Raw genomic sequence first — 25,370 nt, forward strand, 5'->3', positions numbered from 1 at the left:
TCTGTTCTTTTCTGCAGACATTCAAGCTCTAAAAGCCTGCTAATAAACCAGGCACATCAACTGTCAGTGAATGATGCATCAACATCCAACAAACTCAAGCCTGTGAAGCCTGAAAACTGTCTCCATAGACTCTTCACATGTATTTGTACTGCTTAAGTGGGAATACTTGAAGATACTGTAGTCTGTGTATCCAAAAATGCCTTGCTGTAAAAAAAAAAAAAAGTACATTTGTAGGGAAAGACATTAGATTTGAGCACTCGTTGCAGTGACTAGTGGTCTGAGTAAAATATGCATTACTTCCAGCACTCAGAACAGCAAGTGAAGGAGAAATTCAAATACTAAGATCTTTTGATCTGAAGTGAAATGCCAATTCACATGCTTTCAAAAAAATAACATTCTATCCAAGAGCAGCAAAAATGGAGGAAAGAAAGAGGTGATAAACAAGTCTACAGAATGAATTTTGAACATGATCTGATTAAAACAAAAGCCAACGTGTTTTAGTAGGACATCAGATTCTGCTATGCCAGGCCTCTCCCATACACACTCAGAAGACAACTTCTACCAACAAAACTTGCAATGCAATGCAGGAAGAAGGCAAATACAGAAGCAGATGCCAAGTTTTTTATTGTAATTCCACATACAAGCAGTAAAATGCTAGACTGAAAATAAAGCTAAATGGTTTCAAACTGAGCAAGGAACTTTCAAATAAATCTATAATGGAAAAACTTTATGGCAAACAGAATTTATGAATATCAGATCTAGAAAGATTATTCCTGAGACTCAAATGTCTATTGTCAGCCTTCAAGATTTCACTTAAATCTTTTTAACACACATAGCATGTACCATAAAGACAAGTTGACAATTCCATTAATTTCTGTGCACTCTTCTGTCAATACCAAAACTATTTTTGTAGTCTACTTTTGTAGATAGAATGTACACACTTCTGTAACAGAATAGGCTTTGAGTAAATTCTATGATTCAAGTTAAAAGCCTCGAGTCATTTGCTTCCCTTCCAATTATTCTAAAACTTTTTTTATCTGAAAATCTGTAAGATCCTTCTGTCTCCCTTCAAGTCGCTTTGGTCCGTGTGCTCTAGGAATACTCTGCCTGCAGGTATCATTAAATTTGTCAGAGGTCAAGTAAGTTCCACTTGAAGTCAAAACCCATGTCCCTGAGAAGCAATTCTGGTAAGTATTTGCTCAAATTTCTTCCGTCCATTCAGATGGCTTGAGAGCTACGCACACTTTCTCCCAAACCCGCACCGTAAGTTATCAAACACTTTAGAGCAACAGGTCACCCCTTCAAGGGTGCATTTCCTTGCCACACAGGGCAACTGCACAACACAGCTCAACTGTGTGAAAGGAATCATCGTTCAGGAACACAAAAGCCTGGTGACTGAAATAAAGGCAAAGAAAATTGTTCTTTTATTTACCTCCTGTCACGGACCGGACGGGTTACAGTATGGAAAGAAAAGGTAAAGCACAGTTTTTTTAGGGCTGCATTAAGACATCATTCATCAGATTATAAGAAGTCACATGCATTGATTGTGCCATCTTAAGGCCACAGTTAGAGATATTTCCTTAGGAACTATTAAAGCTGGAATTACAGAAGGCAGTCAAGACAGAAACACTAACACAGGAAGATTATGCCCCAAAGGCTAGGCAATCCAGCATGCTACAGGAGGGAGGCACCTGCTGAAAAAAAATGCCCTAGCGGCACATATACAGCACATGTAAACCAGAGAAAAGGAAAAAAAAGTTACACTGCTAAAAGAGAAGAACTATGCAGCTTGCCTGATCCTTTTCTCACCACCAAATCCTTCACATTGAGATAAATGGTCACTATTTCTCAAAGTCACAGAAGGTTCTCATCTGCCAATCGCACATTTAAAAAAAAGATAGCAAGATATCTATCTATTCTTTGGAACAGATACTTGGAAGAGGAGATAATCTATGAACATATATGCACTTCTAGAGAGAAGACAGAGTTATGGGATAAAATACAGACTAAAAATGTTCAGATGTAAAAGGATAGTGATCATATATGATCCATATCTTCTTAAAAGCATCAGTATAAAAAACTGTCAGATTAACAGCACTGGCAGGATGTAGCTGTTTTATTATCATTATGGATAAGCACGCTCAATGCAGCCTGTAAATCTTTGCTATGGGTATTTAGTGAATATCACGATTTACAGAAAGTAGGATCTTTTATATAATTTTTAGTTCACAGCTATGCAACCACCCAGGTATAATAGGTTACTGGTGTCAGAGACAAAGGCCTCAAAAAAACCTTCAGGACTAAATTTGATGTCTTTAAACCACCTATATTTATTTTCCATGAAGGTGCTTTATTTTTTAAGAGGACCAGTATTTTGGCCCATCAAAATTAGAAATAGATAGTATATAATGCAAGCTGTGGGGAAGATGGAAAATAATTCTGAGCAATACAATAGTATGCTTGTAAATCCGTCCTTAAAAAACACTATTAAAATGATTAAGCAAAATCAACTACTATCTCCTAAGAGCTCAGACTGCTTCCTCCTACAAGCAGAGAACAAAGTGGGTAATACAAGTAGGCAGAGGGAAAGAAATCTTGTACAGAAGAGTTTGGGGTAGATTTTATACAAAGGAGTTGCAATGACATAAATAGGCTAATAGGAGGCAAAAGGAAAAGCAAACAATGCAATATTATCACAGGATAAATATGCACACATTGTTTACACTAATACCTTAAACCCAGTAAGCTGTGGGGAAATATCAGGTGCATTAGAATACATCTATATTATGATATTCAAGAAAGCAAATAAGATTAGCTTGTCAAAAGTAGAAGCATTTAAAAGCATATTAAATGACCATGGTGGTTCTACCATCAAGACACCATATAGCTCTCATCCACCTTCCTTTTCCAACACAGGAATTCCTTGATTGTTACCATCAACTTCAATGTGGTTGCATTTAGCCATCAGAAGGCTAATGTAGGGGGCACAACTTAAGTCCTTTTATAAGGCTACATTTAGCTTGTGTGCCTTAGTAGTAGGAAGAACAATAACCTTATATTACTGTTCTTTAAACAAGAGCCTCGTCAAAGCCAGAGGAAAAATCATGCTTTTAAAGCGGTGAGGTGAGTCATCTCTACTGGTGGCAGTTGCATGTAGCCAGAAAGTATGGCAAAGTAAAAAAGTGAATCCTAGCTGGCATTTGAGTAACAGCTGTGCTGAGGCTTATAAAAGACAGAGGCAGATATATAGTGTAATGGTTTTTCCAGAATTAGAACACTGCTGTCAGTCACATAATGAAGGCCATTTGGCAAGCTAATATTGGTACTTCTGACAGCAGAGTGTTTTGGGATGCTCCATCTGAAGCATCAATTATTCAACCTTTTAAGAAAAAAAATTGGAAAGATATAAAAGTATTAAAAACAAGAAATCACAGAGGACATAAAAAGTTTGGGCCAAAAAAAAAAAGTCAATAAAGAAGGAGGCTATATAAGGCAGAGAAAGTTACACAGTTCAAGACAGAACAGCAAGGCCCAAATGGCAAAATCAAATCTCTGTGGCAGCAGAGAAAAGACATCAACTACAAAGAAGCTAAATATTTGCAGTGAGCCAAAGCAAAATAAAGGCATGCTTTTGTCCTAAGGATGAAAGCAAACATATGAGAAAAAAAGGCTAACACATGCTGACAATGCCTGAAAAAGCAGAAGAGAGAATGAGAGTATTTTAACCATTTTATGTCCACAATTCTAAATTTAAATACTTTAACTCATCCTAATAATTTCTATTCGGCTAAGCAATTGTACACAAAGAATTACGGGCCATAATCAGTTACGGACTTTTCACTTATGCTATTCCATCTGTGGGCAACAGGTAACTCAAATTACTGAACCAGGAAATTCAGACCCAAGAATGGAAACGGTCTTCAAAAAGGATAAACCCAAACACACTGTCAGATAAATATGTGTATTAAAAATACCTGGTAGCACAACTCCATTTTTCTTTTTCATACCTTAGCAAATTCAGCTGTTGACTAATACTTTGCACCTTATACACATGCTTTACAACCTTCCACAGAATGCAAAGGAAAAGACTCTGGGTATTTCCTGTTATCAGGATACTGAGAACGTCCCATAGAAGTTTTAGCACTGTACAACTTACCGTGCACTGCCCTGGCCTGTTAACCACGAATACCCGTTCTGATTTCTCATTACAAAGACACTGGAAACTAAATTCAGTAGAGACTCAAACTAGTCAAGTTCAGATAGCCTAACACAGGTTCTCAGGTCAGCTGAACCACGACAGTGGTCCATGCACACACCCAGAATCTGTGGCAAATGTAATTACAGCAACAGCCTAGCTCTTCTGCATTGAAGGCTATGTTAAGTGGCATCAGCATGTTTTTGCTGCTGGCTAAAACTACACAAGTTGTTATGACTGAGCTGATACACTAAACTCATTAAGCCGTGTAAATTTAATAGCGAGCCTAAGCTGAATGCCTCTTCCACTTAACTGTACTGATACCCATCTACGTATCCGGACAAAAGCATTAATTACAGTTCTGAAACTCTCTAACCAGAAGGTACTTTTGTCCAATGCTTGGAGACACTACCTGCATACAATACTTAATTAAGTTGCGGAACGCCTTTCCGCAGGATGTTGTGGCTGCTAAAATCTACAAAGGCTCATGCACTAAAAATTCAAGAACATTGCCACTGGCTCAGGAAATCTGTGAGCCACTAACTACTAAAGGCTGGAAGGGTGTCCTAGGGAAGGAACACTACATGTTTTCCCACCCCGTACTCTTCCTTATGAGCCTCTTATTGGCCACTGTCTGAGATAGGATATTGCTCTAATCCAGTATGGACATTCTTGCAACAAAAATACTTGCAAACAGATTTTTCTGTCCTAATCTCTAAGACAACAGCCAAGGTTCAGATTACATTCAGGCAGAGTCAATATATCTTCTCCTTTCACTTATAAATAACTGGAAGTTGCAGAACAGACAACACGAGTACAAATCTCTTTTCCTTGAGGAGGGAATAAAAAACACAAAGCTAGTAAATTTACACGTATGCCCCATCTTGTCATCCGCACATTCAACTGAATATTTCTGGCATCTTCCCGAGTTTATAACAATTACTTAGGAAGTACAGAGATTGTAGGCTCACGGGTCACATTTCAGGAACTTAACTTCAAGCACTAAATCACTTATGCCAAAATTCTTTTTTCCCTAGTAAACCTAACATAATTATAGAACTTACATTTTCTTGGTCAGAACAGAGAGGTGGTTCCACTAAAAGAAGCCTCTGCTCAGAGCTGTCCTCTTCAAAGGCTGTCTGTGTCGTTGCAGTGTCAGACATGTGTCCTTTTCTGAGCCGTAGCCCTGGCTCTGGATAACGAGCATTATCGAGTTCCGTTAGTTCATTCATGAGATGCTAGGAGCCTTCTCAAATATTCTGCTTCCTCTTGGTTCGGTTTGGCTGATTATGGCTCTGAAAGACAAACACATTGTATAACTAAACTGAAGTTAAAATGAAGAGTGTTAAGAGTTGGTTGGAAGAAGAGCATGCTTAAAAGCTACCAAACTGCTGTGACAACTGCTTTTATATGTGTCCAAGCTTCCCCAGGATCAATTATACAGACTTCCACACTGTTGGGACAAGGAATTTTCATCTGTCACCACTAACACAATACTTTCATATCCTAACACAGGTTAAACACAAACTTTGAAAGATGACAGGGCGGGGGGGGCTCCGTAAAACAGTAAATTCACAGAAGTATAGTTGTATTTTTACAAATTATTATTGTTAGTTTTAAAGTTGCAAACACTGGGCTGTCAATACTATTTACAAATAAATTAGCTATAACAAACTCTAACTGTCAGCTTTCTGCTGTTATAAAGCTCATTTCAATTAATTTGGGCTAGTTTTCACTAAAACTAGGACACTAAGTACTGGTGCAGCTGCTTGGATAGTAGCAAGCAAGCAGAGTTCAAGCAGCAACTAACTTTAGATGGACTGCAAAGAGGGCAGTAGTACACACAGTGATTATGTTTCCCTTGCTTAAATTAACACATTCACAATTACTGCTACCAACAAGTCTGTACCTTTATTCATATAAGGAATTAGACCAGGCAGATTTAAACACCATTCATTCCATCACAGCAATCATAAATGGATAATCCCCACAGAAAAGTATACATTCTACTGAGAAAAGTAACTATATTTTAAACTTGCAACACCCCAAAAAGGATTTGGGGTAAATTTAACTCAAGATGCTAAAGATTAAGTAAATTTGAAGACGATTACCTAATGCCAACCTGTTAATCTGGGTCCTCATCCAAGAGTATTATTGGTTACCTATTTATGTCTTACATCACTGTGCGGTGCTCACTTCAATAGCCACGCAAGAGATATCCATTTGATGCTGGTTGCCTTGGGAGGAACAGGCAGAGCACTTAGAAATCAGAGTGCCAGAAGCCATCAGCGTGAATCAGCACTCAGCTTCAGAAGGCTTCAGAATGACTTTGAGAATCTGTTCATTTTGCACTAATCACTTGGTGTCATTAAATTACTGTAGCATCTAGGCACTTAGATGTGACTAACACATAACATTAAGATAACCCATCTAACTAGTTTTAACTTGCCAGGGTGCATAATTAGATTGGAGTTTTAGTGCCAAATAAAAGATGCTGAACTTTGTCATAATGTAGGAGGGCAAATTAAAAAATATAAGCCATATATTGATATTGGCCATCTTGTAATACAATGCCACCTCCAAAAAGCCAATAAATAATGTACTCCTTCCTTTCAGGGACTAATCTCATTTACATACGATCACTGCAAGCTAGTTCTCAGTTCTGACAAATGTGCTACAGCTAATTTTGCTGCAGCAGTTTGTAATATTATACCCCCTCAGCTGCCTGGCAATCCCCCAGACAAGAGAGCTGCTAATGAGCAGGTAACAGACTTTGCAGCACTAAATGATACCTCAGTTGCCCGAGTTCAGTATGGCACACTGCTTTAATCGCCCAAGAAGGTAAGTTTACAAGATGACAGCAGAGCAGATGGTATGCCCACCTTCTTGCTAGCTCCACTACAAGGTCAGTAACCTCCATCTGAGATGTAACACCTAAAATGGCCACAGCTGTTTACTTGGTAAGAACAAGAGCCACAGGACTAACAGCCCATGAGAATTAAGCCAAGGTTTAACATTACTCAGGAAGCCCAAAGAAGAATTTAAGCAAGTGGATTTTAAGACCACGAACAAATATTTAGAAAGCCACAGAACAACTGAAATCTTGACCGGTTTTGTCATATTTCAAGCAGTCAATTCACAATCCTATTTCCTCGCAAGAACATGAAGACATCACCACATTACCATTTGGAAAAACTTCCCAGATCTAGGGAAGAGAGAAAAGACTAAGCAACAAGAACTACAGTTTAAAATGAAAGTGACTGGGTGCCTTAATTTAAAAAGCAACTTATAGGAGACTGATGTCAGTAAAGGACACTGTGCCAATTTGAAGCTGCAGATCAAACAAAGAAAAAACCAAAAAGAACATAAGCAGAGCAGTTGTTTGTAAACAACAGTTACAAACACACACACACACCTTGCCTGATATTCCACACAACACTGCAAACAGGTAGAGTTCGTTGAAACAGCCATAGGCAGTTTCATGGATTGTTCAATTTGCATTAGACATTTAACCAACAAGTTTTACTAGTTCTAATTTCTACCAGCTTTAAGCAATAGAACTGCCATTGTGTGCTGTACTACGTGCTATATTGCCCAAGAGCATGTCCTTACATCACCTCTATGACATTGTGGGAGTAATGCTTAAACAGACGCAGTAACAACCAACACAACAGGCTTAACTGCAGCTGGCCAAGATGCTTGCGAAAGGTTCTTTAATGCAAGAAGACACAAGAATGCCAAGAGTCTTCTAAAATCAGGCCTTAAAGATTTACTTCAGTAGCACTTGCTGCCAACAATCACTAAGGTTAAAAACAAAAGATACGTTTCACCTCTAGCGACTGAGATTTGCATTCAGCCGTCGAGATGAACCATAGAGCTCTGCAGAAATAGAAGTTGTTGTTTCTTGAAATTACAGTGAAATTGCTCACTGAACTAAGATGTTTCCATGCTGTCCTTCATGCAGGATCCTTTTAGTGCTAAATATGCTTGCCCTTACTGAGCATACAATGGTAAGCAAGCTGAAAGATAGCCCAGAAAGCATTGCTGCTTGGTTTTAGTCCTTTAGAAAAACTGTACTACAAAAGCCAAAACCACATGCCTGAATACAAAACAGTGGCTAATAGCCAGAACTATTTGCTCACCACTGAAAGAAAAGAAGAGATTATGAAAAGACACAGTCTTTAATTTCTATTGTAAAGTTTCTATGACTCCACAGTTCAGTGAAGGGTTGACCTTTCTGTAAGTAAACAAGAAGGTTAAGAGTGGTCAGTAGCTCCTAGCCAGAAGACCATGGCTGAAACACTGTGAATGAATTATTCCCCCATTCTGTCTCCAAGGCCAGGCAGTTCATGAAAACAAAACCTGGAAAATGAAAAGCTATAGAACACTTGAGGTCTTGGGAGATTGTTTTGTGTTTCACTGAGATTATAAATCTTATATTTGAGTTCTTTGACTTTTTTTCCCAGCATGCAACAAAAAAAAAAGCTTTCATTAAAATTAGCTTCCATTTAAAGAGGAAGCTGCCACGAACAGCTTAAAATCCATCTAAAGATTGTAGATATAATAAGCATAACATCAACGGCTAGATCAATCAGTGAGTTCCCGTTGTGTTTCAAAAATCAGCTAAGAAAAGCATCTACAGAGTTTGGTTTGTTTGGTTTTTTTAAGGCTAAGTCGGCTTTTGGAAAGGACTTGCCAGTTTAATAGTCATAGGTCTAAATGCAGTCTACGAACACAAAATATAGGACTCCATTAGCCTACAACATGCTGCTGCCACCACACAACCTACAAAGCCCAAGTGGTCATCACTCCCAGCTGCTCATTTCGCTTCATCTCAGTTCAGAAGCCAACCTCACAGCAAAGAGAGACAGTACCAGCTTCAGGCTGTAGACAGATAGTCACCGTCTTTCCAAAAACAGAATCGGAAGACAAAACTATTTCAGCAGTTTACTGCAATTGTGCAATGTTGGAGGAGTCAACATCCACAATTGCAGAGCACGTTTAACACACAGTTACACTCCTTAAGATGACAAGGAAAACACAACAAGATGACTCTACCACACTCTGTAAGATCATCCCAAATATCCTCCAGAATGAGTGGTACAGCCCTTCTAAATTGCCATAATTCAACTGGTTTTCTACCTAAGCTAAAACAATGCCACGTGGTAGCAAAGCAAAGAAAGTGCACCAAGGGTAGCGTTTGTAGCTAAAATTAAGAGATTTGCAACTTCCTGTTTAGGGTAAAACAGTCCCAGGTAGTCAGTCCCTTCTGACTCCTAAGCAAAGCAGTCTCTTCAGCATCCAGCTCTTCCCAAAATGTTCCTCTGCAAGCAGCACAAGCACTATCCCTTCAAACTTATTTCTTTCCGGTATTTGGAAGAAGAATGAAAATGGCATCCTCTTCCATTCCCCTCTCACTGATCAAAAACATAACTGACAAACTTTCCTGTTCATGGCAATGGCACCCACTGCACGTTTTTGCCTTGCTAATCTTTTTCAAAGCATCCCTTAAACTAACATAAGCAATGTATATATACTGGATAAGCCTTCATCAACTTAGCTCATTCTCCCTAACAGAGCTTAGTTATCAAAATAACAAAAGGTCATCATGAAAATTTCAGGCTATGCTGTTTCTCAGAACGTTCATTAATATTTAATGAAGGACTCGAGCACCTGAAAAGTCCTGTAAGAGATACTGTCTCAATGTACCAACTCCCCTTGCCTGCGTCCATGGACCATCACAACTGTGACAGCATCACTAGGTAGCCAGTAGAACAGCAAATTTAAGAGAACAGTAAATTTAAGAGAACAGTAAATTTAAGAGAACAGTAAACCACCTATGGGTTGAATAACTACCAAATCCAAAGCTGTTTAGAGTAGGCCTTAATAACAATATTAATAAAAAAAAAATAGGCAGGAGTCCCTTTCCAGAACTGTTAGCAAAGTACAAATGGCAAAGTATTTCCCATACTCAGCCCCACCTCGAGTACAGTGTGCAGTTTTGGGTGCCGTATTATAAGAAGGATGTAAAGCTAATGAAGAGTGTCCAGAGGAGGGCCACAAAGTTAGTGAAGGGTTTAGAAGGGAAGTCATATGAGGAGCAGCTGAAGTTACTTGGTCTGTTCAGCCTGGAGAAGAGGAGACTGAGTGGGGACCTCATAGCAGTTCACTGCTTCCTCACAAGGGCAGGAGGAGGAGCAGGCACTGATCTCTCTGGTGAACAATGATAGGATCTGAGGCAATGGCAGGAAGATGTGCCAGGGTGGGTTTAGGTTGGATATTAGGAAAATGTTCTTCACTCAGAGGGTGGTGGAGCACTGGAACGGCTCCCTAGGGAAGCAGTCATGGCACCAAGCCTGGCAATATTCAAGAAACATTTGGACAATGCCCTTAAACACATGGTATGGATGTTGGGGTTGTCCTATACACAGACAGGAGCTGGACTTGATGACCCTTGTGGGACCCTTCCAACTCAGGTCATTCTATGATTCTACGATTCTATGATTACCCATGGACAGACTGTTCATGAGAAGAACACAACTTACATATGGTGACAGAATGGAATTTTTGCCTATAAAATGGTTGATTCTGGCTACCTTGACTGAAACAAGGCAGACTAGACAAAATGTAGCTTTCTTGGCACACTGTATTTCTACTGCTATTCTCTGGTAGGGAGGTTCTGTCACATGTAGTCCCTTCCAAATAGTATAGTAACAACAACAGTATTCAGTAACATCACAGACAAGCTTAAAATATTCTCAGGTGACAATGGGATCATCCTATCAACCATCTGGTTCCCCTACTCCCTAGCACCAACACAAGTGCTCAATTAGGTTCATCAACAGTGAGCTGTTGGCAAGGCGCTGGGTGTTTTGGGGCTTTCTTAGGGGCAGGAGTCATCTTCAACTTTCTGCCTATATGATACCCTGGTCATTTAACCAGGGAAATTAGGTAAGCACCAGTGCCAATACAAGGCAGGAGGATACAGCCTGGGTGAGGGAAAGAGGATGAGGAAGCCAGACAGCAAGCATTGCATCACATGAGTTAAGACTCCTGTTGAGCATCACCGTACTTGTGGCCCAGCTAACCCATGCTGGGTCACTTATTAACTATATGGGGTATTTGCTGGTTGGCTGCTTTTTTCACTGCGCATAAAACAAAGCAGAAGAGATAAGCAATCCATATATTTTAAGTAGATTTGTGAATCACCCCTTGCATAATTTGAAATAAAGGATTTTCATCCTTTTTTATTCCTTAGTTTTTCAGTGACTGGTCCATCTTTATCTCAAGGATTTAAACATCTACAGCAATATTCCAAATATTCTCCAAAACTATAGCCAAAACCAAAGCAAACAAGGGTATGTATGAACAGGTGAAAGAGGAAGATCACAGAAAATGTTGTTCTCTCAATGTACCCTAAAGAAAAAGCATGAATCAGGCTGTAAAAATTCTTTGGAGGTCATCTTTAACAATGAGGAACAGTAAGGAAGTAATCCAGCACCTCTTCTCTTAGATGTAATTTCCCTAGAGAAAGAGACATCTACAAAACAAACAGACTCCCGTGGAGGGTCAGTGGCCAAAAAGCTGTCTTTGTAACTTGTAAACTGTCACCGGACAGTTCAGCTTAAGCTATTTCACAGCAGGCTGCAGAGGCAAACAATCAAGCATATTCTGATGCATTTGGATCCAAAGAAAGGGAACAAGCCAGCAGCCTGCCTACAGTAACAAAATGCTTCCATTTCAGAGGATCCCATTACATTGTTACAACATTTGTCCAATTTGTACCGCAAACAGGACCCCGGTTTTGCAACTGCATTAAGCCTTATGTCAGAGGTTGGCCCACCCCCAGTGCACAATGTCCGGTTGTTATAGACTGGATGACTGCTGTAAATTAGTTTCACTCTTCAATAAACCAAAACCAAGAGAATTGCCACAAAAGCAGTACAAAATGAGCAACAGAAGTTCAAGTTTTTTTCACATCATGTTCCACAAAAAAACACAGCCCAGACCTGGAAAACTTGCTTTTGGTTCTTTCCTTCCTCTTTCCCCCCTCCCCCCCCCCCCCAGCTTTAATGGCTCAGTTTCTAGTTTCTCCAAGTGAGAAACATTCCATCTTTGTGGCCTTTTATGATTTTATTTCTATGGCATGTTACTAACTCATACCAACTTATGCTGATGGTTGCCAATGACAAAAAATATGCAGTTGATTTTTGTTAGTAACACTTTGGATCACAGACTGCCTAAAAGTGAAAGACTGAAATTAGACATTACTTTCCTCTTAAGTGAAAATTTAGAATACATCCTTTTAACTACTGCCTCAAGGACACCCAATTCAGAGAACTGCTGGGTGAAGATGAAGAAACCAGTCTTTGGAGCAGGCACTGAAATCCAGAGCTAGGCTACTAAACTGAAGTTACATTCATTTCACTCCTCTACACAGAGGATCTTTACATGAGAATGTAAGAGGTACCAGGATCAACAGCAGCAATCCAGAGGGCAAACATTTGTCTACCCTGGCAGGTACAACACTCTCCTAGGAACTGTGTGTTTGAATCTCTCTAGAAACTGAAGCAAGATCTTTTAAACCTCAAGAAAATGCCTGGAGCAACTGTACAAAAACAAACACTGCCACCTTGCTTTTAAAACCAAAGCGTAATACACATGTTTTAGGCTGCAAACTTCAAGCAGGAAAGCATTTAAGACAGTTGCCTTCTGTAATTCTTACTGGGTTGCCTGGACACAACTTAAGGGCTGACTGGTGCCAAGAGGGGGCAGCCCCACTCTCCCCTGGGTGGACAAACAGCCTCATGTCTCATCACTGCCCCCCCACCAAAGGCACTCAGATGTTTCTCACAACCCGTCCCAAGTGGCAATCTGGAAAAATGGTAACCCAGGGAGGAGAATGAGATAATCCTTTTCTTTTTAAAACTAGCAAGTTGAATTGGCTCAATACACTGTCAGAGAGGCAGAACAGAGAACATGACAGAAAGGGTAGGACCACACACCCGAGATTTTAATTCTTTATGTATATTATAGGCAGTATTTTGCTAACCTGCTAAGGACTAACAGTTACCTGCTGGTCCAACCCTTTAATTGTCATATATGTACATACCATGGCCTTTATTATGACCTGTTTACCAGCTACAGACCACACCCGGCACAGCAAATCAGACACCTTATTAAGATTACTGATTTTAATGCAGCGGTCAGGATCTCAGAAGCTTGGTTGCAAAAAGCTGATCATCACACTCTCCACAGTCCTTGGAAGCACCTACTCTCTAGGTTGGCTGATAACCTTGATAAACTTTATTCATAAGGTTGTGAGCTTGCTCATCAGTGTTTTATTTTGTGGCCGACAGGTTTGGTCTACAAAATATGTTTGCATACCCTTATCCATAAAAAAATATGAACAAAGGAAACTCACTCCTTCACTTAGGCTCAATGGCATTTCTTCACTTGAAAACAGCATATATTCCTCTACCCAAGAACCATAATGTTATTTTGCCACAAGTGGGACAACGCTAAATATTTGCTACTTCTCTGTAGTATAAACATTACAAGAACATTGCAGGAATAACCAACAACCACAGCCACAGTATTATATCAATCTAAGATCAAAAAAGCAGTGCAGCATCTTTTTCAGATACTTTCTTAACCATCAAAACTCAAGCAAACGAGACAGATCTACTGTAACAAGACTGCACTTAATTTACGTCTATCAGAAGCAGACTTAGTCAAATGGCTGAAGTTCTACACAAGACTGGTAAAGCTACTTATTAATTACATATCTTAACTTCCTTAATGCAATAGCCAGAGAATCATTTGTTTCTTTTTAAAGATAAACATTGTCGAGAGTTAAGAAATAAGCTGAAGTGAACTTTCAGTTTCCTCTATGGTTTAGTGACACTCTTTCAGGTATACGTTTCTTTCCTGGTGACATTGTTCGGAATCATCTCAAATTCTGAAACAAGACCAAGTACACCGATATCAAAATATGTCACTGACATAAATCAAAAGCAGAGACGTGCAGTCAATCTTTTAGTTTCTACTGTCCTGCAGAAGAGATGGCAAAACACCCACTGTCATCTTATACCCTGCGAGATTACTGCTAAAGTTCTAAAAAAAAAAAAAAATTATTAATCACGTAAATGCAAGTCCTTTGAGTGAGCATTTATCTTAACATGAAAATAGGCTGTCAATCAAGACACTCAGACTCATTTTGCTGTGGTTTGTTTTACCACCTTGGCACAACAACTTTCACTAGTATAACTGCGTTCCCTGCAGAGGTCTTTTGCTAATACAGCCACAGCCTGCAGTGCAATGGGCACAGCTATGTTAGTGTAGCTTTTAAGTTTGAAACAGCTTCAGACTACAAACACGCTCCAAATTAATTTTCAAGTAACTAGGAAGCATTTTGAGACTATACACATTAGATGGTATGCGTGAAGTAGTATCACTTATTGACGCATTCATATTTCCATATCAGGGTAAGGGGGGTGAAGTGTAATTCATAAGTCTTCCAACTCCAGAAAATCCCCACCACACCAACACCACTAAAAAAAACCCCCAACACACATTGGAATTGTCTAAAATAACAAGAAAAAAAATGCGGTAAGTGAGCTGTTGTGATGAGCACTGCACTTCTATATTCCTTCAGTGAAAAATATACTTGTCCCTACCTTGAAGCATGTAATTGCAATCCACCCTTTGATAACAGAGCTACACCGCTTGTTTAGTAAGATGAGGACTGGCTGTAACGTCGATGAATGACAGCCAGCACCATTAAAGGAAAATAAAGATTATTTTGTTATGTCAAACTATTCACAGTAGATAACTCACAACAGAAGACAGTCACCACAGGAGATTAAGCAAAAAATTCCTCTAAGGAAACAGACAATATTTACACTTATAAAAATACCTTATTACAGAAATAAAACATTAATTTAACACAAATCAGAATAAGCTGGAGTTAGACATCCAGGTTACCTTTAGCACCCACAAAACCCAGCATTTACTGTAACTATAAAATTCATAAAGGAAACCAAGACTTACGTGAAGCACTTACACTAAGTAATGGTGGCTATATTAACACAATAAAGTGCTACTGGCTACCTTCAGACCTACACAGATCACCACAAGGCAAGAAAAGATAGAGAAGAGGGGCTGCCTCCAGGATCCTTTTCTCCGTCCTGCTCAGGAGCCTTGAGTCATAGGAGGGCTTGCAACACCCTTCCTGGACTTGTGGGTGATAGGCAGCAATTTGCAAGCATCGAACAGGGAGGGGGAGACGGAAATCATTCCCACGCAGCCCTGTAATAGAGCACAACCAGTGCTAGCAGCAGGCCATGAGCTCCACACTGAGCCACAAGGTTTCAGGACTCAGTCCTGTCAGGCTTACTCTGTCTGAACCTTTTTTCACTTGCCTTTTACCTGGTTTAGCTGTGACAGTAGCTTCTCTAATTAACTAGATGACTATAACTAACTTATTTTACTTTTGTTTACCTTAGTGTACTATAATCTCCAGTTATCCTCCACAGAACGAAGTATTTACTGTGATGTCAGGAAATACGGGCCTAAAAGGACAACAGAGGCTCTGAGAAGCAGAAAGACAGGATGTGGTGCAGAGGAGTACAGGTCTGGGTTAACAGACAGGGCACAGTCTTGCTACCAGAGACCTCATGGTTATGAACAACTCACTAATGGTCAGTTAAAAAAAAGCAGGCCTGGAGCTGGACAAACCTGGCTTTAGGGATAACAAAGGAAAAGCAACTAAAATGCCTAAAAAGCACCATATATAGTAAATTCAGAAACAGCCTGGAGCTGTAGATCAATGAAGAAAGAAAAGAGGTGTAAAAGCATATTGGCAAACAAAAAAAAAAAAAAAAAACAAAACCAAAACAAACCTAAGTGGATCCTCAAGGAAGGAAGAAGAAAAAGGCAACATCAACATCTTCTACTCCTCCCAATAAATTACTCAAGGCTGATGACCTCCTGCTATCACGTCCAGCAGTCCAAAGCTGCTGACTTAAAGACCCACAGGAACAGTGTAAGGGTGGAAGTAAAGCCAGGAGAAGGGACAGAATCTGAATGGTGTACCTATTAAAATTTTAGCTGCACTTGCCAATGCTTTCCTGTATATAAGTACTCTAATGCAATATGCTCATTATTTTTTCCTCTAACAATTAAATCCGGGCTAATGATTTGAGTCACTGTTAAGATTTCCATTACACTAACAAAAGATTCTCAGCTTCATTTATGCATGTTTTTATACACACAGACATATACACAAGTGGTGCTGCCTCTTTGCCCATAAACAAGAGCATAACAACATAGATGGAGTCTTCCATTCCTTCTCCCATTTTGCAACTCTGAAGAGCATTGATAAAGTGTTACAGGAAAATTACAATATAATAATAAAGTCTGAAGCAGCCTCAGGAAAAGCAACCAAATGGGTCACCTGAACTTGTAACACGTTCTTTCCCCAGAAGGAATTCTGTTGCCAGGGAGACCCGGTCACTGTTTGTACCAAAGGCCCGTTCGTACAGGTATGTACGGTCCTATGACAGTACCTAATCACAAAAAACAGTGAGCTAAGCAGTCACCATCTTCTCTTTCCGTTTGCATAAAGAAATTATAGACATCATAGAAAACACTTGACTTCTTTAAAAAGCCGTAAGAACAGGAAGGAAACATGGCCAAGTTGATAAGCACCCACACTCTTACAAGTAGGAAGGGTAGGAATTTGGGTTGATTTCCTGGACAAGGGCCCAGACAGGAGGAACGCAAGCAGAAAGCAAGAACTGGGTCAGCAAACTACTGAATAGTTACTTGTCCTGGTTTTCAAATACTCACTGAAGATATTCTTACGCCAGCCCAACTACATTTGTAAGGGTTGTTAATACACGTAGAACTGTTCAGATAAACTGTTTTGGAAAGACAAAAAAAAAAATACCCTATGGTGACACAACACCTACTGTCAAAGGAGTTGGCAAATAAGATCTCATTCTAGCTGAAGTTTGTTTTCTTTCTGTTAGCAAATAAGCTAATTTTGATGCAAAGACTAGCTACCTTGTCCATGGCTGTGACTGAGACACAACACAGCTCTTCAGATATATTTGATGGGCACAGACAGCCGTCACCAATACTGAGCAAACACAGGCCAAGCTTCTTTGTAGAGACCGAGTCTTACATGTAGGAGTCAACCACTAATCTGTATGCCAAAGGTTCACTTGGAAACCCAGCCAATATACAGGGTTGAGGTGTAAACAGAGCACAAACATTGCCTTATCCACTTCTAAAATCCCGAGGGATACTATTATGAAAAGCACAAAAGGTTCTTCCAGTATTGACAAAACAGCAGTGGCATGCATGCTCCCGGTAAAAAAAGTGGGCAATGACAGATTTTAAGTTCTAAGGAAAGTCAGTGTTGTTAATTTAGTATGCTGGAAGAGAACAGAAATAAAATCTTGGAGGACACTTGACCTGCCCAGATAACGAAGCAAGGCCAGACCTATGAAGACAAGCAAGCAGCTGTAACTAAGGAAACAAGAGTATGAAGTGACACGAGCCTTGCATTTATGAAATACAAAATCCAATACCTATTTTTACAACGTGCTAGATAATCAGCAATAGTTCAGATGTTTTACATGACATTTTACACATTTATTAAATGATGTGAGAATTTGCTTTGCAATAGCAAATGAAGTTTTATTTAAAACCAGAGCTGACCACGCAAAATTGCAGTAAGATTTCAACACAGCACAAGGTTTCCTAATCTTCATGTCTACAACAACAGCACAGCCACCCAAAATAACAAGTGAAAATACCAAGCATTGTCTATCAGCCAAGATAAGGTCAGAGTTAACAGATAACAACCTCAAACACAAAAAGAAGCTGTTCTTGACACAGCAAACAGGTAAACCTTGGAACTCCTTGCTACAGGATGAGGATTCACAAGGAAACTGGACAGGATAAATCCATCAAAGTGTGTTAAGTACATGAAGCCACCTATAACTCTAGAAGCCCCTAAAATACCAATGGATGCGTAACATACATTGCTTATATATTCATGCATAGAAGCTGTTTCATTCCTTAGGGGATGGGCACCCTTATTATAACCTCAGAGTCTTCCCTGAGGAAGGACTGCAAGGGGCCTAATGAATAAAAACAAAACAGGGAGGAAGTCAAATGATTATGAGACAGGAAATGAAAGAACTCCACAGAAGAAAGGATGAGAGTTGAAATAGAAAGTTTCTCAGGGACATCAGGCACAGCACCCTAACAATGTCAGTAACTCCCCAAAGGCATTCAAGAAGCCAGTATGCACTACCCCAAGATGCTCTGGCCAGGGACTTATATAAGAGGACAAGGGAACAGAAAAATCCTATAGCTGCCAGAACCTCCTTTGCCAAGTTTGTTCTTTCTCCTCTGAATGGCCAGCTTGGCTGGGACTAGTGGGTGGTCCTGCAACTTGGCTTCAGACTCCAATGGTCTAAATAGAAAGGTTAGGGACAAAGCACAGTCAAAGACTCGGCAAGAGGTGCTGCAGCCTGGCACATTTGGCATACGCATGCCAGGACTTCATCCTGCAGCCTAGGGACATTAAGTGAACCATACCATGAATACACCCATAGCACAACGTTCATACTATTGATCAACGTAACCTCAGTAAAACACAATCTGCTGAGCCCAAACCTTCTTCATCTCTTCATTTCAGGCAGGAGGTCTTGTCACTTTAGCAATGAGTGAAACACAAGGGCAAGAAAACTAAGCAAGTGAAAGTAAGAATGTAAATATGTTTCTTCAGCATGGCTTGGAGGCAAACTGTGTGGATATCATGCAGCCAACTTTCATTACACATAGAAGGTTGGCCAGAGGAGCACAAGCTTAAGCAAAAGCACAAGCTTAAGCAGCAGGTCCAGAATGAAGGTAGGATCCTGAGTCAGAGTGACTTCTTGTTTACCCCTGCCTAGTTTATGTTATAGCTATTTCGGAATTTGAAGTTTCAACGGAATGACTCACCTTTTCCCAGAGAATAAAAGAAATCAAAACACTCAGTATGCCCTTATTTTGGTTCTTACTGGCAGATTAGATAAAATCTGTTAACTATTGACTATGCTTTTTACCCTCTTCCACAAACAGTGCTTAAATTGCCGTAGCAATTTGATGTCATTGATTTCAATCGCCAAAGTCAGAACAGCAGGAGCAAATGATTAAGGAAAAACTTTCTTAAAAAACACCCAAAAAAACAAACTAAAACACACAACCACAAAAAAGCCACAACACAAACCCGAAAAAAAAATACAACCCACAAAAAAAAAAAATCAACCAAAAACTCCAACCCTATCAAATATCTCACTCACTGCTAGTTTCCCTCCTGATGGGGAGAAGAATGACTAACTGAAGTCCCGTGTCTGACTGGTTTATATGCCCATGCCTGTACCTAGCACTCACCTCAAATACCAATGCCAATTTGGAAGCCAAGCTTGTCACCTTAAGTGTCAACTTATTCCAGAAATGTACAAATTTCTCGTTAAGTCTCAGTGCTGAGAAATGCAGTTCAGAACAATGAAAAACAGATCTTGTACCTTCCCTGGAGTAGCACAAAGCAGTTACCTTAACCACTAAAATGTGTTTCCCAAAAAAACCCCAGTATTCCTAGTCTCCAATTTGTTACTGCTCTCTTACAAATATTTGTGCTACCGATGAGGAAGCACAGACCAGTTTCTCTCACCTCAAACCTACAACTGTTTTTGATGTTTGTATTCAAGCTTGGAAAACTTACAGTCCAGTATTCCTACAAGAAGGATGTGAAATACATATGAGGCCATTTCTCCAAGTTAGCCTAAAACTAGTTAATGAATTCACACAGACATGGAAGAATAAAAAAATCCTTAGAGTATGCATGCTATACAGCAGCTATTAAACATTTATAGTAAATGACAAAAAGCACATGTTCAATTTAAATTAGGATCCTTTGATTTTTGTAGGCTCACTCATCAAGATAACTGACTTAAAACTCCTCATGGTTACAGCTAAATTGTATAAAAAAAAAAGGAGGAAAGCAAGAAATTTAACCATCTCTGCTACACCGTTCTCCATAAAATGTAACTCCAGATACCATATTTTATACAAATTCTCTGCCAAACAAACATCTGCCTCAATACTTGTTAAAACCGATTTATTACTGTCAAATACATTAATCTACATGTTAATCTGGTCACCTAAAATTAGTCAGAAAATATTTTGATCAAGCCACATATACAATGTTGCTTTTGGTCCACATAAGAGTCTGAAGTCAGAGCTTGGGAGGGATCCTCTACAACATAAATATCACAGCATGAAAACAGCAAGGAATGCAGAGACTTTTCCTGTAATCTATTTCCATTTTCTCTGCTTTGTTTCATGACAAGTTGTTAGAGCCTAAAAATTTCACTAGACAAACACTGAGTTTATCTTAGGATCTTGTGTCACTGGAGTTGTAAAGCACACAGCACTCACAAGCCAGCTTCAAAGTGACATTCACTGCGCTCCAGCGAAGAAGGGAAGGTTTATAAATTACACAACCTACTTGATTCATACTGTAAGTAGTATACAAAGTCAGAAAAGCTGGCTCAAACACTACATGTACTACATTATGTACAATAAGTGCTGGTAATATTTCTAAACCATGTAAGTCTTACAAGTCTAAGTCTTATACCCAACAGTTCAAAGCCTCCTAGTTGTACGGCCTCCTTATTCAATATTTCCAACAGAAAGCACTGGTTTTCACTAACAGACCACTTGCCCTCTAGTATAACCAGTTCTCTAGGCAACTTACCAGATGAACCAAAATTTCCAGCACAATCAAATCAGAAGTTCAAAGATGAACAGAGACAGCCGGACAATCACTGAAGAGAAGCAGTTTTAGCATACACATCCTGCATGTTTGTTTAGCAACTGGATCACCATCAGCACAATATGCTGATACAGGTCTATTACCTGTCACATCCCCTGAAGAAGCAGCAGACAATGCAAGCAGCACTAATGCATACACTCTACACCTTCCCTTTTTATGTCTGCCTAGTAATTAATTTTAAGTGCCAGTAATTCTGAATTAGTCCATCATCGCTATGACTAAAGGTCATTCCACAACAGGCATTATGCAACTATGCTTTGGCCAACCCCAAATACCACCACCGTAACCTGTGACTTTGAATGTTGTAACAAATAAAATGCTTTTAAACTGTTCATTTATTACAAAGACATAGCTTAGATTACCACCCAATTCAGGACTCCCTTCAGCTTGAAATGAGAAAGTATTCAAATATTCTGTTACATCAGAACAGGATCTCCAAGGAGGGAACAACGAGTTTTAAGGGAATATTAATCTCTACATCAGATAATGCCTTCAAAAGGTAGTAAGATTTCTGGTGGTACTACAAGAACTACTGGGCACATCATACTTACTGCTAAAAGAAGAGGAATGTGGAACTGTACCTTTTCAAGGATGACCTTAGACTGCACAAAACATTCATGTGAGTCTTGCAGGCAGATAAGCCCTCGGGCACTTATATAATAACGAACTATTGAAACAGAGCCAAGATATGACTTTTCAGAGGAAAACAGTCATGGGTTCTGCAATCACACTTTGTTTTTCACAATGACTTTACTGTGATGTGTAACAAGGGAGTATTTGAACTGGCTAACTGACACAGAAAAAGTCAGCTGGAACGCGCTTACATAGAAGAATGAAACCTAACATCCTTCTGAGAGCATCTTGTACCACTTTTCCAACAGCATTTTAAGACTGCTGCTCAAAACCCAAAGCAGACTTTCACTATCCACAGTTATGCAGAGCATAACCTGGATACATCAACCCTGACTTTATCAGAGTATTTGAGATTTTTAGGTATCGCCTCCAACAGTCATGTGTATCACCTCCCCTTCCCTAAACTGACCCACACACTGGAGTCCTTCCAAATCAGTTGGCATAACTGGCACTTTCAACGGCATCACACACCAGTTATATATTTCGAACAGAAATATTTATGCAAGTATTGTGATAATTGGTCAGCCTCTCTTCCTATCAAGGACCAGCTTAACTTGAAATTCAGAGTTTGTCTTCATGGCAGAAGACAGGAAACATCCTGCCTTTAAACTCCAGAGAATAGGATCAAGGCCAAATTAGAAGATTTACAGATACAGTAGCTAAAACCAATATACATCATCTCAATTGTTTTAGCAACAAGTCACCTCCTACTGAATCAAACATTGGATTTTGTAACCTAGAAAGTTTTAATGTTTTATTACTGATCTCACTTCTCCTTACCTCTAGTTGATACGCCAGCACACCTACAAAAACTTCTAATAAAAAGAAAAGGAAGTTTTGGCAAATTACGCACTGTGTTTCTGGAGGATGACCTAAAAAAAGAGAACAACAAAAAAAAACCAAACCACCATCAAAAACCATTACTTTATAACCCTCATAGGAGTTAAATGAATAATTCATAATTATCAATAATTATCAGGTGGTCAGAGAACTCAGCATTTCTCTTCTATACCAAAAACTTACCTGAAAATTGCCCCTTAAGAAGTATCTTACAAATCCAGTCTAAGCTACCTAGCAAATTCCTTCACTGCATTAGTAAAGTTCGCAAAAAGGAAAGGATTTTTATAACACATCCATTATTGAACTATTTCTGTAATGCTGCAGAAGTCTTATGGTTGCCAATTATTAAAAAGTAACAGAACAGGAAGTTAAAGAGCAGTTGCACTTAACCATGGACATTAAGATCAGAACACAAGCTTTTTTCCAGCATCCTCCTCTTAGTTTGGACTATATAAAGGTCAGAAAAACACTAAGTAAAGCTTTTGTTGACTTTGTTATGCTTTTCTCAACTCTTAGGACACCAGTCTCAGAAAACAGTCCAGTTTGTTCCCCATTGAAGGTACAGCAGGCAGAAAGCCAACAGTTGGCACTTTGTCACACAGCTACTTTAATAAGAATTAAGAACAGGCTCTTCCTTCTATTTCAACAGTCATGTTCCATTAAAATGAAAAACTATTTGCTTAAGAGATTAATACTGAGAGCAGCAGAATATTGCTGTTATCAGCCTTGCAACGCTTATAAGCTGTTCTAGGGAAAACACAGACACACAAATAATTGCTTAAATTAACACAACTGGCAAAGCATACTGTTCTTCACAAGCAAATTTGTTGCATCATGCCATGATGTCAGAAAGTACCAGATCCCACCACCACTAACTAATCTCCACAGCACTAGTAATCATCTAAGTATGATGCACATGCACACAAATTCCACCAGCCACGCAGCCCAAAACATAAATTTAAGCACTAGAAAGGAAAACAGCAAAAGTACATCCTTCAGTTTACACTAGAGAAGGGCAACTACTAAATCTCAGGAGCAGTGCACTAGGAAATGCACTGCAGTATTCCTCATAACAAAAGCATACCTAAACTGTCAGCCGAGAGAAGCCAAAATGCATGTTCACGGGCTCTTCATTTCAAGTCCTGCTAGCCACTAAAGTCCAAATGCTAAAATCACTTTCCCTGCAGATAAAAGCTTGCCAATACTCTTAGGACTGAGAGTATAGCCACTCTCAGCTTCACTTATCTTTGCATTGCGTAGTGTAGCTTTGTAAAGCAGCTCACACTGCAGACTGAGAAACAGAGACACAAGTATTTCTAGTACAAGCAGGAGTTAAAGATTAGCTAGAGGAATTTTACCACTAGCTAAAGGAATTCTACCATTCAGATTTAATTTCAGAAGGCAGAGGTGGTATTTGCTCTCGGAAGGCAGCTTTTAACGCCTCAATTCAATCACTCTGTTTTCATCAGAAGTTTTGCATTTTACAAAATCTCAGAAACAATGTCTAGATATAGGTTGGCTTGAAATCCTTAGCATGGCCACAGGTCCAAAAACCTAGCACCAAGTAGTTTGCACAAGAAATCAAAAGAGCACAAATAAGTACCTTACTAAAGTCTACAGAATTATGTAAAGAAAACATTTCATACGGCAAACACATCCATGGCATGTTCCCTCCAGAAAAACAGCCTGTTTATTTAAATATTCATAAACACTCAATTTACTAAACCACGCTTATAGCAACACGTTGAGAAAATCATACTAGTCAAGTAATGAACATAACCATCAGCAAACAAAGGACCTAAAAGCTGCAAAACTGCTTAACACAGACAGTGATCTCCCAACAAAATCAGTAGCATAAGAAATATCATCCTTTAGACCTACACAGAGCAACAAAACTGACCTTGGCTTCCAACAAAAAACAGCAGTCTCCGAAATCCCCCTAAGCAGATGGAACCAAATGGGAACCAAAAGAGCATTTAATTTAAGAAGCAGGAAAATTGGATGACAAGATATGAAAAATGGCTTTAGTGTATTTATGATAAGTTAGCCTAGCCACACCTTACCTTTGAATATATGCAGATGATCATAGCTACATCTAGAAAAACAACAGTTCTCATTGGCAAAGACAGCTAGATTTCTACATGACCTATTCAAAAGCAGGCAACGTTGTAACATTATGACATCTATACTGGAGTTCAGGTTTCAGCATTAGAAGAAGAAACATGAATGCTAATCATTCTGAGCCAAAATACTGCCAGAAAGAAGAGAATTAGTTGGGGGGGAGTGCAGGCCACGAAGTAGTCTTTCCTGCAGCAGGTCTCAACAGAAGTTTGCAATGTACTTCCACCTGCCAGCATGCCAGCAGGACACTGCAGTACTCATTGTATTCAGACTTGACTTTCAATCCATTCTGCGAGTAAACTGTCTACTATCTGCTGTCTAAAGGTAACTTAGAGCTAATGATTATGGCTCTGCCTGTTCCAACACTTTCCTCCTGCAAATTGTGCCTGACTATATTCTTTCTCAAAAGGGTTTAATTAGTCCTGTTCACAGAGCGTTATAGCAGCTGGCACATCCCAGCAGACTCCATTCCATTTTCACAGCTACTGAACTCCATCTGAACGATGCTGCAAATTTTTCTACACTTATAATTATGTGTATAGCAAACCTTGTATCTACCTATACATTTAAAGGCCACTTTCTGCAACAATTTAACCACAAAGCAGCCCTGAAAAGTCCTCAAACATTCACTGACATAGAGTTCACAGAAGGCCAAAGAATCCAGCATCACCAAAAAAAGAGACT

At 39.4% G+C, this 25,370-nt stretch overlaps 1 protein-coding gene across 4 annotated transcripts in view; it reads right to left on the minus strand.

Moving 5' to 3' along the window:
- The window catches only part of ADIPOR2 (adiponectin receptor 2), a 47,105-nt gene that overhangs the window by 17,361 nt on the left and 4,374 nt on the right, over window positions 1-25,370 (minus strand). The window contains exons 1-2 of one of the 4 annotated variants that reach the window (XM_054083705.1): window positions 22,506-22,597; window positions 5,260-5,490 (exon numbers count right to left, since the gene is read on the minus strand). In XM_054083705.1, the coding sequence (XP_053939680.1) occupies window positions 5,260-5,427 (168 nt within the window). In that variant the 5' untranslated portion in view covers window positions 5,428-5,490; window positions 22,506-22,597. Of the gene's footprint in view, window positions 1-5,259; window positions 5,491-15,260; window positions 15,374-21,014; window positions 21,039-22,505; window positions 22,598-25,370 lie in introns of those variants that run through there. The other 3 variants (XM_054083731.1, XM_054083722.1, XM_054083715.1) reach the window with 3 other exon arrangements.

The sequence above is a fragment of the Cuculus canorus genome, chromosome 1 (genome assembly GCF_017976375.1).
Source record: "Cuculus canorus isolate bCucCan1 chromosome 1, bCucCan1.pri, whole genome shotgun sequence".
Classification (NCBI taxonomy): domain Eukaryota; kingdom Metazoa; phylum Chordata; class Aves; order Cuculiformes; family Cuculidae; genus Cuculus; species Cuculus canorus.